This window comes from Seriola lalandi, unplaced genomic scaffold (assembly GCF_002814215.2).
Source record: "Seriola lalandi dorsalis isolate HSWRI2012SDOR001 ecotype SW California unplaced genomic scaffold, Sedor1 jcf7180002054840, whole genome shotgun sequence".
Classification (NCBI taxonomy): Eukaryota; Metazoa; Chordata; class Actinopteri; order Carangiformes; family Carangidae; genus Seriola; species Seriola lalandi.
The window spans coordinates 684,865-699,296 of NW_019525393.1; the positions used below are offsets into that span (position 1 = coordinate 684,865).

The window sequence follows — 14,432 nt, forward strand, 5'->3', positions numbered from 1 at the left end:
TTGTATGTAGGGATAAAAATTGTGACTTTCTTGGATCAAATGTAAAAATAAAACAGATGGCTGTTATTGTTAACCATTAATATACACAAAATTAAACTGCACTATATCAGAATATCCTGCACACTCTGATCACTGTGCAGTGATGTGCAGTAATATCAATAAATCTCTAATTCTTTTTCCCTTTTCTCTGTTTGGTCTTCCTCTCCCAGGTCTTGCAGGTGCCCAGCCTGACCTGGACAAGAGAAAAGAAATATTTGGGAAAAACCTGATACCTCCAAAGAAGCCAAAAACCTTCCTGCAGCTGGTATGGGAGGCTCTGCAGGATGTCACCCTCATCATCCTGGAGCTCGCCGCACTGATCTCCCTCGGCCTTTCCTTCTACCACCCCCCTGGAGAGAGCGGCGGAGGAGAGTGTGAGTAAAGCAGCTCCTGTGACATCACTTCCAGTAAAATTTCTCTCTGTCATTCGTTTCGAGGTCTTGAGACACACACACACACACACACACACACACACACACACACACACACACATACACACAGTTCTCTCTGGTATCTCCACTATTGCAGAGGACAGCAAAGGACTATAATTGCATTGGCCCACTGACATCACTTCCTCTGACATTCAACGCACCCACTGACACAATTACACCTACATGTGTCCACCCACACATTTTAATTGGTGAGGCAGGTCACACTTTGTTTGTGACCTGCCTCAAGAGGTCAAGTGACTCATCGAGCTTCGGGCTAATTTTTGTATCTGTGTGTGTGTGTGTGTGTGTGTGTGTGTGTGTGTGTGTGTGTGTGTGTGTGTGTGTGTGTGTGTGTGCGTGCCTGCATGCACATTATGAATGTGTTAGATGTGCGTATGAAAGGTACCAGGAAGGTTAATGAAGTGTTGAGTAGAGAAATAACCTTGAGCTCCCAGGGCCCATACATCAGCCCTGTGAGCCGTGAAACAGGAAATGAAGACAGAGGCCATAACGAGATGCTGAGTCAGCAACATCACTCATTGCTACCAGCATTATCACAGTAATGGAATTCAGTTACCCTGCCAAAGAGACCAGTCATCATTTTAAAGGGTTTAAACACTCTTATGGAGGTAGAAGTACCAGGCTAGTTAATCAAATGATTTCTGTATTAATTAATTTTATAGTTTGTAGTTATAATTAATGATCAATTGGAATTCCATCAATTAAAATTGGTCCCTTTACCTTCATACTTTTCCTGTTTTCTGTACATCTTTTGAGCTGCATCATTTTATGAATGAGCTCTAAGCATCACCAAGACTAAATAAAGCTGAGAAATACCAAAGGAATGATTATGCTAATAACTGCGTCCATCTGCAGATACATAATCAAGCTTCCCTTTAACTTGCGGCAAAAAAAAGGTGCCAATATGCAAGTCTCTTCTCATATTTGAAAGATATGAATACATATGAATCTAAATCAGCACATAAACTCCTGCGGATATGAATGGATGTGAATAGCAGAGCGATTCAGAAAGATATGAATGCAAATCATCACTTTATTCTGAAAAACATAAAATAGATGTATGTTTGTGTTACAGCAGAGAAGGACATACAACCATAGAGATGTATGGATATTTTTAGATGCAGAGCCCAACTAGAATACCATCTCATTTTTGTGATAATAATGTTATTTTTATAGACTTAATTTTTTTTGTGACTCATAACAAAATTTGACAGTAAAACATTGCTGATAGTAAGGATGATATATTGACCGATTAGTTCTTTTCTTATTTAATATGACAATATTTATGGCAATGATCCCCCAAATTTGGTTGTTTAAGTGACTTGACAGAGATGTGTACTAAGGCGTGATACTTTTATGGCTGACTTTACTGTCTTGAAAATGAAATGAGGTCCTGATGCCATACATTTAACAGAAAAACTACATATAAAATTACTGTAAATTTACAGCAATAAATCTGACTATCTAAGTATAAATTCAACAGTTATAACATCCTGACTGTATATTATAAACCCCCTTTAATGTAATACATAAAAAATATTCTATACTGATATTAGTTTATTATATTGTTCTGATGTGTTGATTCACAAGCACACATCTCTCACTGCTGGTTTACGGTTTTGTCTATAAATAGGTAAAAAAAAAAAGCTCTGTGGTCCAGAAATAGAAGGTGATAGGATGACTTAATTCTCATTTACATATGAAACGGCTTGGCTACAGTTGAATGAGTAGGCTCTTGATTGTGTCTGTGTCAAACACACAACATGCAACAAAACAAAACTGTGAAAAATACAGTAGAAACCAGCATGGTTTGGCAAAGTATCCAAACCAATTCGTTAAACTGCCTTTGAAGCTTATAGACATTTATTTATTAATTTACATGCCACCTGGTCGTAGGTTTGTCAATCAGCTGCAAATGTTAGTTAGATTACTTTGTGCTTTATCTGGCTTGAGTGTTTTGTATGCACTTCAGCACCATGGACAGCTACACATATTCTGCATCATTGTGAGTGTCTTTCTATGAGAGAGACAGAACATATTTTGTGCACTCATTTGCATTTGCACCACAGTTGTACAATCAGGACCATGGATAGCTACATACAATTGAAATGCTTTAAATAATTGACTGCACTATTGTATTTTATTATTTAACTACATACTATAAGAGCTATAGTTCGCTACGTTATTTTTTTCATAGTTGCTTCTTGGAGTCTTTATTGATCATTGTTTTTTGGAACAGTAAAATGTCTTCACTTAACACACCTACAGTAAGTCAGTCTGAATATAATTTTGCATAATCTGTAAGGAGTTACACGAGTTCTGAATCTCTAAAACTGAGCTGTCACTCGTCAAAATCAGGAACTCATTTTCCCTGATCAAACATGATCAGAAAATGTTCTGTGGAATAAAATTACTTTTCCTCATAGGACAATGTGAAAAGAACAAACAAATACATTTTTAAAATTTTATTTAAATATGTCCCTCTTTTTTTAAAGCCTATATGAGTACCTATGTGTGCATTGATACTGGTAGTTTTCCAGATCAAAGAGAATATTTTTTGTTACTGCATGCAGTGTATCCTATTGGTTGGGTGGATTCCCTCTTTAGTGCACCAGTAAGTCAAAATTGCTCTTAGAGTCTAGTTGTTAGTTAAATTAGAGTCTGCATATGTAATGTCTATAATATTGGGTCTGCACTAATTCAGTTGTGAGCTCCATGTGTTATATAGTCCAAAGCAAATTACCCCACCAGGGGCTTTTGAAGTCACTTGGCCCAGAGTGTAGAGCACAATCGCTCCCAGAGCATTACAAGAAGCAGCACGAGGAGGACAGGGAATTGGCGTTGTTTCATTCTCAAATACACTCCAGTCTGTCAGTGCACAGCCAGTGGATAGCAGGGCCTTCATATGAAGTGGAGCGAATTAATGAAAAGGTTAATTTCATGAGTTCCCTTTTATATTGCACACATTGCACAGAGAATCATGGCTGTCTTTGTCCAAAGCTTTTCAGTCCCCAGTGTGAATGTGATTGTTGATTACATCCCTGTGTATTTTTTATTATAAAGTGCTACTACTCTACATAAGTAATAAACATGTATACCTGTATATGAAAGTACTAGAATATCTCAGTCTGAAAGCATGCATGATGCTTGCAAATGTATGACAGCTATATAATTTTCCTCTTCACCTTCCTGTCACGTTTACCAAACTGCAGCCTGTGGCGCGGCAGGGGGCGGGGTGGAGGATGAGGGCGAGGCAGATGCTGGCTGGATCGAAGGTGCAGCCATCCTGTTGTCTGTGGTGTGTGTGGTGCTGGTTACGGCCTTCAATGACTGGTCGAAGGAGAAGCAGTTCCGTGGGCTGCAGAACCGCATCGAGCAGGAGCAGAAATTCCAGGTGGTCCGTGGTAGTCAGGTCATACAGCTGCCCGTGTCTGACATAGCGGTGGGGGATATCGCACAGATTAAATACGGTAGGTATGAGGAGATTGTCAAATTGGTTGGAAGGGAAAGTGTTTACTCACTTTATCACATTCAGTTAGGGCAGTAAACTCAAATTGCAAACATCTTTGTGTAAATTCATAGCTGACAGATCTTTGAAACAGAATCATTAAATTAAATTATTACATTAAATATTTGAAGCTGAAGTACATATCTGACCAAACAGGTGCCCACTGACTCTCGATCGGCTTTTCTGTTTAAAGTTATTTTCATGACTAAGTAACTGAAAATAGACACCTCATTTCCAGAGGGGGATTAAAATTATGAGGCCCACCTTAAGCAATTAAATATTTTTAAGATACAATTGAGCAATTAATGAGCTGCAGACAGACCCATACAATGCGCAACACACATCCTCTCATACTACCAGCATGTAACAAAAATATACTACAGTGGTCACAGTCTATTCTAATTCACATCAACTCAAACCCAATTTAATTTAAGTTCATTTCTAACGAATCTTTGGAGTTTCTGAAGAACAATCAAATCCAGAAATATAAATTGATCCGCTAAGTCTGCCATCTCTCTTGTTGCAGGTGATCTGCTTCCTGCTGATGGAGTGTTGATCCAGGGCAATGACCTCAAGATTGATGAGTCATCACTGACCGGAGAGTCCGACCACGTCAGGAAGTCTGCAGACAAAGACCCCATGCTGTTATCTGGTATGATGTACAGTTGATGCACTCCCTTGAGATGGATGGGTGTATAATCTATGTCACAGTCATGTTTTCCCACATGTACTGTTGTTGTTTAAAGGAGAAAGGTACAAAAAACAGGATTTGTGGACTTAACTTTGAAACTGAGCACTTTGTAGTTTTCCTCTTCCATTCAAATCTTCATCTCTGTAAAAATGGTTTACTGCTGAGTTTGAAGTTAACAATTTTTTTGATCCCTTAAACTATAAAACAATATTGTATATACTGACCTGGATTTCTTTACACAACAATAGATGTTAGTTTATTTTTCATCTTCATCTTTAGAAAATAGAAAGCATTTTGGAATGAATTAATATCTCAAACAAGCCCACAGATTTTATAGTATTTTTCACCCTGTGGGCTTGTGCCAATGTGTCACTCTGCATCAGACCTGAGCATGAATAAATAAACTTTGATTTGTTATACATACTGGCCTAATGTAGCAACATTTACTGCCTTCAAGTAAATTACAGAAATACAAAATTCTACAAAATAATCACTACTTTTGATAATCACTTAAGTTGCCACTCAAATCTCAAAGCCTGAGTGAAATTATTCAAGTTGTTTTAATATTGAGGTTTGCCTGCCATTGCTTATTTGCCTTAGGTTTGGTTTGCCAGAATCTGTTGTGAATAAAACCAAATTAAGTCGCAGTCATTGCATGACCGCAGACAGAAGACAAAAGGTCGTTAATTACAATCTGAACATCAATGCAGAAGACACTGGCGACCGCCTGGAAGTTACTGTTGTTCCTCTTGATTGGTTTAGTATTTGCTGCAGCAGAGACACACCAGAATTTGCAGCTGTGTGATTCTTAGAAATGAAGAATATCACTGAAACGTGGGTTAATCTGATCTCACATCTTGGTATCTTTTCCTGTGGATAATTAGCTGTGTGCCTTTTTGCCATGTCATTTAATTAGCCTCTTATTCACGCACATGTCTTACTCTGACAAAGGTTAATAATTTTCTATGTGTGTACTGTACATATTCACATACACAAAAGTGTAGTGCAGCCTGCAAATATTTGCACACTGACACATTTTTTTCTGATTTTGTGTTTCAACTCCAGCACATTCAATTTAAAATAAAACAGTGAATTAATAATGTTTGAGGTTCTATAAGCTTGTCATATATACAGTAGTTCCCTAATTTTATGTCAATGCAGCAGGACAGTGATCCTAAGTATAGAACCAATATAGAACCAAAGCAACCAATACATTTTATTGAGCAGGCAATTGAATGTTCTTGTCAGTAACTCAGAGGTGTTGCTGCAATTAGGGAGAGCTGTTTTACAGTAGTATATACTTGACTATAAAACTGGAACACAAAACAGGGAAATGAACAATCATTTTTTTGTAATTTCACCATTATAGTATTAATAGAGGAAAGAAGAGTCAAACAGTAAATGAAACTCAATATTATTTTTGTAATGTAACTGTAGTGTGAACATAATTTATACGGCGCTGTTCTATTCTATCAGTGTCTCTTGAGATGGAAGTGTCAGATCAGGGTGGAGAACACTGTTGAGGTCAACATTCATTAACACAAATGTGCACAATTACGACAGAGGAACAAAGCATGTCACTTTTTAAGCAAACACTGAAACTTTTTCTAACCCAGCTATGGGTTTTTAAGTATTATTATAACACTTTCCTGCCTGCTCTCCAGGGACTCATGTGATGGAGGGGTCAGGGCGCATGGTGGTGACTGCTGTCGGTGTCAACTCCCAGACCGGAATCATCTTCACCCTGCTGGGGGCCGGCACAGAAGAAGAAGAGAAGAAGGAAAAGAAAGGTAAGATGGTTATATCTTTAATGTATCATTTTATAAATAAGTCCATTAAGAGTTTTCTGCAGTTGCTTCAGGAGTACTGAGGTAATTTGTTTTTTTTTTGTCAGTGTTGCCCAGCAACGTACCCTTGAAAAAAGCTTTTTGTCATTTCATTACCTTATGTGCTGAAAATCTAACTATGTTCGCTCATTACATAACGTTAGTGTTTTTAACTGTCCTTATTATCAGAAGGGTAATAAAGAAACTCAAATGAACAAATGTCCTCCTGTTTAACTCACATGAATTGTATGAACTTTTTGTAGGAATTTGTAGTACAGTGCCTGACAATTAGCCTTTCTTCACAATCATCTTTGCTGAATGTGTATATATATTGTATGAAATGAGTGATGGTGGTACAGTTGTGAGCTGCAGTATCGAGGTTCTGTGGGTTCAGGTGCATTATTGTCCTTACTCTCTTATCGTTCCAAATTCGCCTCGAAGGAGGGGCAGAGGAAGACGGACACCAGAATACAGGTAGAGTATCACCTTTCTCTGACCCCTGGGAGTGGTACTTGATCCTTTTGATCTTTAACCCCTGATGATCCCCAATAAACCACCCTTACTCGTCACTCTTTTTCTGTAGCCGAGCACCTTTGCCCCCGTTAAATTCCTCACTTAAAAAGAGAAGCCTCATCACCACAACACTGCATCTTTTTAAGTGCTGACAGATGACACATTTCACAATGCATAATCCTCTACCCCTATAACGGGCACTGCGTCCACCAAACTAACTAGCTAGCATTCAACATCAGCCCTGTTTCACAGACGTGTTGAATGCCATGAATACAGAAAGGCTGTCACACTCATGTTATTGCTGTACAGCAGAACAATGACATGAGAATGATAGCCTTGCAGGTGTACAGCACATGTACCAGCAGTAGAGAGTAAAGGAGAAAGTATAAGCTTTTTTAAGATGCTATTTTTACGTCTTACATATGAACTCTTACATCAGTAGTGATTTGTTGCCACTGCTCCCTGTACCTCTTTGAAAAGCTCTGTAGTTTCAATGAACAGGAACGCCGGTGGCTTGCACGGATAGCATACTGTATTTTTTGAAGCATTTTGCTTCAGTGCTGTCTCCGAATTGTCATATTATATATAAGATAAGAGTAAACATGTCATCCTTTGTGGATAACACTTTCTTCCTCTGATCTGAACACTGACAAATACTACATGTCTTCTTGTTATGACTTGTGTTGTAATTGTAGTGCCTCAACAATATGGTTGTGATTTGGCTGTAGCACTGTGGTAAGATGCATTATTTATCCCAGGTATGATCAGTCTGACAAGATTGATCAAACCAGGGAAAATAATCCAGTAATCGGGATTTTATCTAAATTGGTATTTCCAGAATTTCAATGATATAAATTTCTATTATTATCTTACAAAAAGTTGTACCTTACATCATGCACTCAATATATCATATATGGCTGGATTACCTTGAGGCAGGTGAGACTTTTCTAAAAGGTGAAATCTGCCAAATGTGGTATTATTCAGATGAATTTGTTGATAAAATACTGCTCACGATTGCAAACCTGTCAAGGAATTGCACCAAAATTACTGTTGGGCTATTTCATTAAGGAAGCTATTGCTTTTCAGTGAGATAATAAATGTAGTGTAGAATTGTAATAAAACTTTCAAACTACTATAAGTCAGTGTGTTTTTGTTAACAATAAACTATGGACAAAGAAAAACCAAAAGTAAACAGCAAATTTCCTTTTTGCATAAATTACAGTTTATGTGGCTGCTGTCAAAACATGTAAACTCAACCTTGCAAGATCCATTCCAGGTTTTGAAAACTGTAATTTTAATTATAATGGGGCTAAGGCAAATATTTGGACATAAAAAAAATTTGCCCCATCACTTAACTGGTTGGAACATGTGTGTAATGCCTAGCTAATATTTGGGCCCTTTTACATTTTGTTTACTTTTACATTATAGAGTTTAATTTTAAATTATTTATGCAACACCTTTTAGCTTATTTGTTTCTGATTTCCTGCTCAAATTATGATTTTGTGATGCTAAAAGCTATTACATGAATAACATGGTTAAAATGAAATTCATACTGCAAAAAATGAATATGCAATCAAAACATAATATGACTGACGTAAAATACACTATACTCACCACTGATTACCATACAAACAGGATTTTATATATTATATATATATTTATATAGTACATACAGTATATATAAGACATACAGTATATTGAAACAAATATGTATCTTATTAAATCATCTGACAGTAGGTTTATCTTTCTTGTGGCTCTGGTTTCACCTTTTGTTATAATATTTTCCACATGTTATATTCAGATTTCATGTTTCATGTCTGTCCAGTGTTCGTTTATTGACATTTTCACTTTTCACTCTGGTAAATCACACTAGTTAGTTCATATAACAATTATTACATATACATATAAATGCATTCGTAATCCACAATGATCACATTTTAGCAAACACACAGTCTACATATGCTGAATCTCTTACTTGTGCTATAACCATGTTATTTCTGTTCATTGTCTTGTGTGTGCACGTGTGCGTGTGTTTTTGTGTGGGTGCGTGCATATGTTTGTTTTGTTCATTCATGTTCGGCCCTCATGGCTAGACTGCTCCCATCCCCCTATCCACCCTATCGCAACTATAGCCACGGATGGGGCTGCAGGCATTAATGCCCCTGGCAGTGCCAGCCTAATTAATGGTAGGTTGACAAAACATCTGATCTCTGACCTGTTTCTGTTGTGACTTTTGACTCCTTCTACCTTCTCCATTCTCCTACTGCTTCCTACCATGAGTGCTCACCCTCTGCTCTACCTCCTCTCTGAGTTGCGTTGGGCCTCTTTGTATCCATGCTGTCAATGCATGTCTTCCTTGTTTGTAATTAGGGTCTTGTTTCTTTTTCCTCTCTTTATGCTATCGTTTGCTGTGTAATGCTTCTAATCGTGTGTGGGGAAAAATTGTAATGATTTTTTTTACTCCATCTTTAAATGCAAACTAAAATAATTCCCTAAAATCCTTTATTAGGTGAAAGTGATAAAAGTGGTGGTGTGACATTTTGGGAAATACTTATTCCCTTCCTTGCTGACAGTTAGCTCCCGGCCAAGAAATAGGCCAGCACTCAACTCCCACATGTTGTTTTTACAGTTTGGTTTTTGTGCAGATTAAACACGAACAAATTAAATATAACATGATAACTAGTGAGCTTTAGACGTGCTGGTAGGTGGATTTTGTTATCACTGGACAAGCTAGCGGTTTCCCCGTTTCCAGTCTTTGTGCTAAACTAAGCTAGCTTGCTGCTGGCTGTAGCCTTATACTGCACAGATATGAGAGTGGTATCAATCCTCTAATCTAACTGTTGACAAGAAAGAGAATGAGTGTATTTCCCAAGGTATAGAGCTGTTCCTTTAAATCGTGCTGTTGGGATAAGTGAATATAATAGAATTGTTATATCTAGGTGAATAGTGGTGGCAACATCCTACTGTAGGGCCATCTTCTTTAGTTGGGTGTCCTCTGAGATCACTTAGTGCAAATCCTCCATTTCTATGTTAGCTGCACGGGATGCAAAAAGATTAACTTCATTCACTGTTGCACTAGATTGTCTCTTATCTTCGTCTCCTTGGAGAGCAGCCCCAAAGTGTTTGTACTCAAGGCAGGAGGGGCGTGATTTGCACTGTAATGGTGACCTTGCGCTGTCCTGGGCTGGAACAGAGCGATTTGTCATCTTCAGCTTTATTGTGACTCCGGGGAACTGGCTAATGTGGACATGGAGGTGAAATGAGCCATTTATTCTCCACATACATGCAGAGGATTCTGCAAAAATCTGGTCTTCTGTCTCTACCTGAGTAATTTTCTTACTGGTATTTGAGCATAAAGCACTGCAGATTCTGTGCAATTTATAGCCTGCTTACCACTGAGACAAACAATGCATATCTCTATAATTATAGACTGGGTAGATAATGGGATCAACGCTGCAGTATATAATAAATGCTCTCTTAATTATAATGATGTATACTGCATTTGTACTTCTAAGAAGGCTCTTAGCTGCTCTATTAGCTACAAGCAAGATGATTCTGTAATTTATAACAATATTTTTTGATTTAAACGCACATTAAATTGTTCACTCCTTGTGTAAGCAGAATCCAACAGCATAATAAATGCACTGTCCCCAAACTTAGATTTCGATTTTCCTCCAGTTGTTCTTATGTAACTTCACCATGTGGGAGGCTTTCCCTTCAGGCTCTCTCTCTCTCTCTCTCTCTCTCTCTCTCTCTCTCTCTCTCTCTCTCTCTCTCTCCTCTCTCTCTCTCTCTCTCCTCTCTCTCTCTCCATTGCTCACATCTTCAGTCTGCTTCTCACTGAGTGTATGATCTTGCATGTGCTTTCTTTCCTCTTATGCATGCAGTCTCTCGTTTGTGTGCACTGTACGTGTGCGTGTTGTGTGTGTGTGTTTATGGTGTACTCTTACTCTCACTGTCAGTGTCCAGTGTAAATGCTCTATCTATGTCTTGATATATCATTATATACCCTGACAATTTGACACGTATTTTTGATAATGTGTGTGGAATTACCTGTATGTCATTCAAAACAATATTTAAAAGCTGAAAAGTTTTTCAGAAAGTATGCAGTTTTTAAAAAAAAATGTTCTGCATCATATTATGTCACACTTGAAATACTTTGATGTCAAAATATTTATATTTCAGAAAGGCCCATTAAGCAACATGATTATTCGCTTATGCAATAAAATAAAGTGTATTAAAGCCTAATTTCCTCCCACTTCATTATGAGAAAATCTGCACACCACAGTATGTGTCTCTATTTGGTGTTAGAATAACTCTCGGTTAAATTTTATTTTATTAACCCCTTGCCATTAGGTGTAGCTGCTAGTTACATTACATCACTTACATATCACAAGCCTTTCTATGTGACTGTCACAGAGAGGTTGTATTAAAAGTCATTTTCCTGTCTCCTTGTTTGTGATTTTTGGTTCTCACTGTGTGTGTTGTCTCTGTGGTGATAATTTGTTGACTTGTCTGCCTTGGTTATTTTTGTTGTTATTGTCTTGTATGTCTCCATCATAGGTAAAATGCAAGATGGCAATATGGAGAGCAACCAGATTAAAGGTAACCAAACCATGTCTTTCACTCTCTCCTCCCCTGCCTCATCTCTTCCTCCTCCTCCTTCTTCTCATCTTTTTCCTTCTATGGTGTGTGGTGTAAGCTCTGGGTCAAATGCAGATGGAAAATCCTCTGTTACTTTATTTATTTCAGCATCTATTGTTCTAAATACCACACGGTCTCTCAAATGATTGTGCAGTACTAATTCAGAAAGGATTACAAGGGACTTTGACAGTCCATTGTCAGTCTACCACTGACAATCCTAGATACTGTAAATCGTATAAGAAATTAGACCTTTTATTTGACCCAGGTTTTACCTGCAGTCATATTAGGTTAGAAAATCCTCCTCTTCACTCTGTCTGTCACTAATGTGTTGTCCCTGGTCTGTTGTTCTGTTGTTGTTCTTGTTGTGTTGTTGACTTGTCTTGTTCTCGATAAGAGAACAGCAACCTGTTCCTCAACTAGCACCTCACACGGGCTACCCTTTTCCACCAAACAACACCCCAAACTGTCCTTTTAGTACTCTCCCCAAGTTATATCACACACCCTGGTTTTCCCCTCTCCACTGTTTTTGTTCCACTGAAATTTGCTTCAGGCAATATGACATAAATTTGTCTGAGATTAAAGGGATACTGTGTCATTTTTGATGCAACCAAAGTGATACCTTCAAATAACTTATTGTACCTCTGTAACTCAGAACCCCAAATTAATTAAATTATGAATAATATAAAACAGAAAAAGGAAGCATTTTTTTTTATATATTTCAGAAGATTTTATGTAGGTAAGCCCCTTGAAAGTCTAAGATTCAAATCATCAGTCAGAGACTCCTCAGTCAACCAAGATTCTTCAAGTTGAGCGTAGCTGCAGAGGGAGTGCTGGTCGCTTTCACACTGCTCTCCGGGTTAAAATCATTTCATTAAGTCAAGTCGTCCCTGCAACTGGTACAGACAGCTGTGGTCCCAGACCCAGGGTGAATCTGAGTGAAGCAGCTGCTCGGGGGAAAAGAGGCCTTTCCCGGTTAGTCTTAGAGATGCTGTTATCTTCTGCCTTTTGCTCAGAAATTGACTCATTTCATGTCAAAATACAACTCAACACCCTGTTTCAGAGTTGGCAGGTACTCATCACTGCTGACCAGGAGCACCTCATAAGCCTTGCTGTTTCATAGATGCTCCAACCCGATTCTACTCTTGTAAAAGTCGAGAACTGACTGTTTTGTTAAGCGTGTAATATATCCCAGAGCTTGACATGCGCCATTGTAACGAGATAATGAACGTTATTCAATTCATCCGTGAGTGGTCATAATGTATTGGCTCGTTGGTGTATGTTTTACTCTTTTAAAACCAAACATGGTGAGATGCAAAAATTAGACACAAGCTGAGAAAGTCAAAGTATCTTGAAAGCAAAGGGGGGTGGGGGGGGGGCTTTCAGAAGATGCACCTTCGTCCTGTGTATTAATTTGAACTGTTTGATCTTGCTCTTCTGCTGCATACAGCTAGATACAGACAATACACTGTCTGTCCAGTGTCATGGAGGTGGAAAAACCAAAATGCACAACCAGAGAGTATGACAAATGCTCAACATTGAAAGGTTTTTTTGTAAGCATCAAACACATGCCTCATTGTGACTGGGAAACTGGGCTGAAATGATTCTTGGTAATGGGTTACATTAAAAGACGTGTGTGTGTGTGTGTGTGTGTGTGTGTGTGTGTGTGTGTGTGTGTGTGTGTGTGTGCGTGCGTGCGTGTGTGTGAGAGGACAGACATGCAGACAAACGAGGTAATTGAGGATTGGTTTTACGAGTTGAACAGTATTTTTTACAGATGACCTTGTTTCGACAGCATAAATCAGAATCAATTGCTGTCTAAGTGAGACGAGTGATTACATATATGTAATGCACATGGGTCAATATATGTTTTAGCAAATTATCTTAAACAGTTATTTTGATTTTTACTAGTGGAAGAAATTTTACTAGAGGTCATTTCAAATGCATGTAACTGTGTCCAGGGTAATTGTGTTTTGTGTGCTCGAGCCTATTCCCTGATGAGATGCTTTGCCTCAGTAAAAAGTATGATCACATGGTTTTACTATTTGGGGATTTCCAAAGATTCGTTTCTTGTCATTATGATTATCAGAGAAGAGCTTTTAAACAATGTGAAGTTTGATTCTGTCGACAACCTTTCATTCAGTGTAGCATATGCCAGTATATAAGTTCAGATAGCTTAACCTGCAACTGAGATCTCTGCCTATCTTCCAGTTTTTTGCTGCAAAACAGATTTTAAAGCGAGCTATACATCAATACATCAGTTGCTAAAATGTATTTACGGCTTGTTTTTAGAACATGAACCCTTTAAACCTCTAAGGCGATTTGAAAACTGGTCTTCAAAAGGTTTTCAGGGTAAAAATAACAAGGCAAAACAAGTACAGATCAATGTTTAGGTATTACGCTACACATTGAAACAGATCTCTAGAAGGCTTGGGTTTAAAAACTGATATATTGTTCATTTTGATTCATTGAATTTTTTTAATCGTTTTTGTTTTATATTGTGCTTTTTTAACTGATCAGTTTTTCTTTCTTTTCTGTGTGAGGCGCATTGAGTTTTTCCTGCTTGTGTAAAAAGTATAGAGGGTTTTCTTTTCCTCACTTTATGTAAATACCTAGCAAGTTTTTAAATAATCTGTGAACATGGCCTCTACCTTGGATGTAGTACCATTGAATTATTTATGACTTACTGTAAATATGTTTGTGATGAAAAGATAGGAAGACTGTAGTTTCCCTTACTACAGCAAATAACACGTACGGTATCA

General features: G+C 37.9%; 1 protein-coding gene across 6 annotated transcripts in view; it reads left to right on the plus strand.

Annotated features, from left to right (window-relative positions):
* atp2b2 (ATPase plasma membrane Ca2+ transporting 2) overlaps positions 1-14,432 on the plus strand; it is a 112,581-nt gene that overhangs the window by 64,854 nt on the left and 33,295 nt on the right. For all 6 annotated transcript variants that reach the window (XM_087179442.1, XM_023426803.2, XM_087179444.1 and 3 more), the window contains 7 exons: positions 210-413; positions 3,704-3,961; positions 4,526-4,651; positions 6,355-6,480; positions 6,958-6,990; positions 9,123-9,215; positions 11,593-11,634. In XM_087179442.1, the coding sequence (XP_087035568.1) occupies positions 210-413; positions 3,704-3,961; positions 4,526-4,651; positions 6,355-6,480; positions 6,958-6,990; positions 9,123-9,215; positions 11,593-11,634 (882 nt within the window). The remainder of the gene's footprint in view (positions 1-209; positions 414-3,703; positions 3,962-4,525; positions 4,652-6,354; positions 6,481-6,957; positions 6,991-9,122; positions 9,216-11,592; positions 11,635-14,432) is intronic.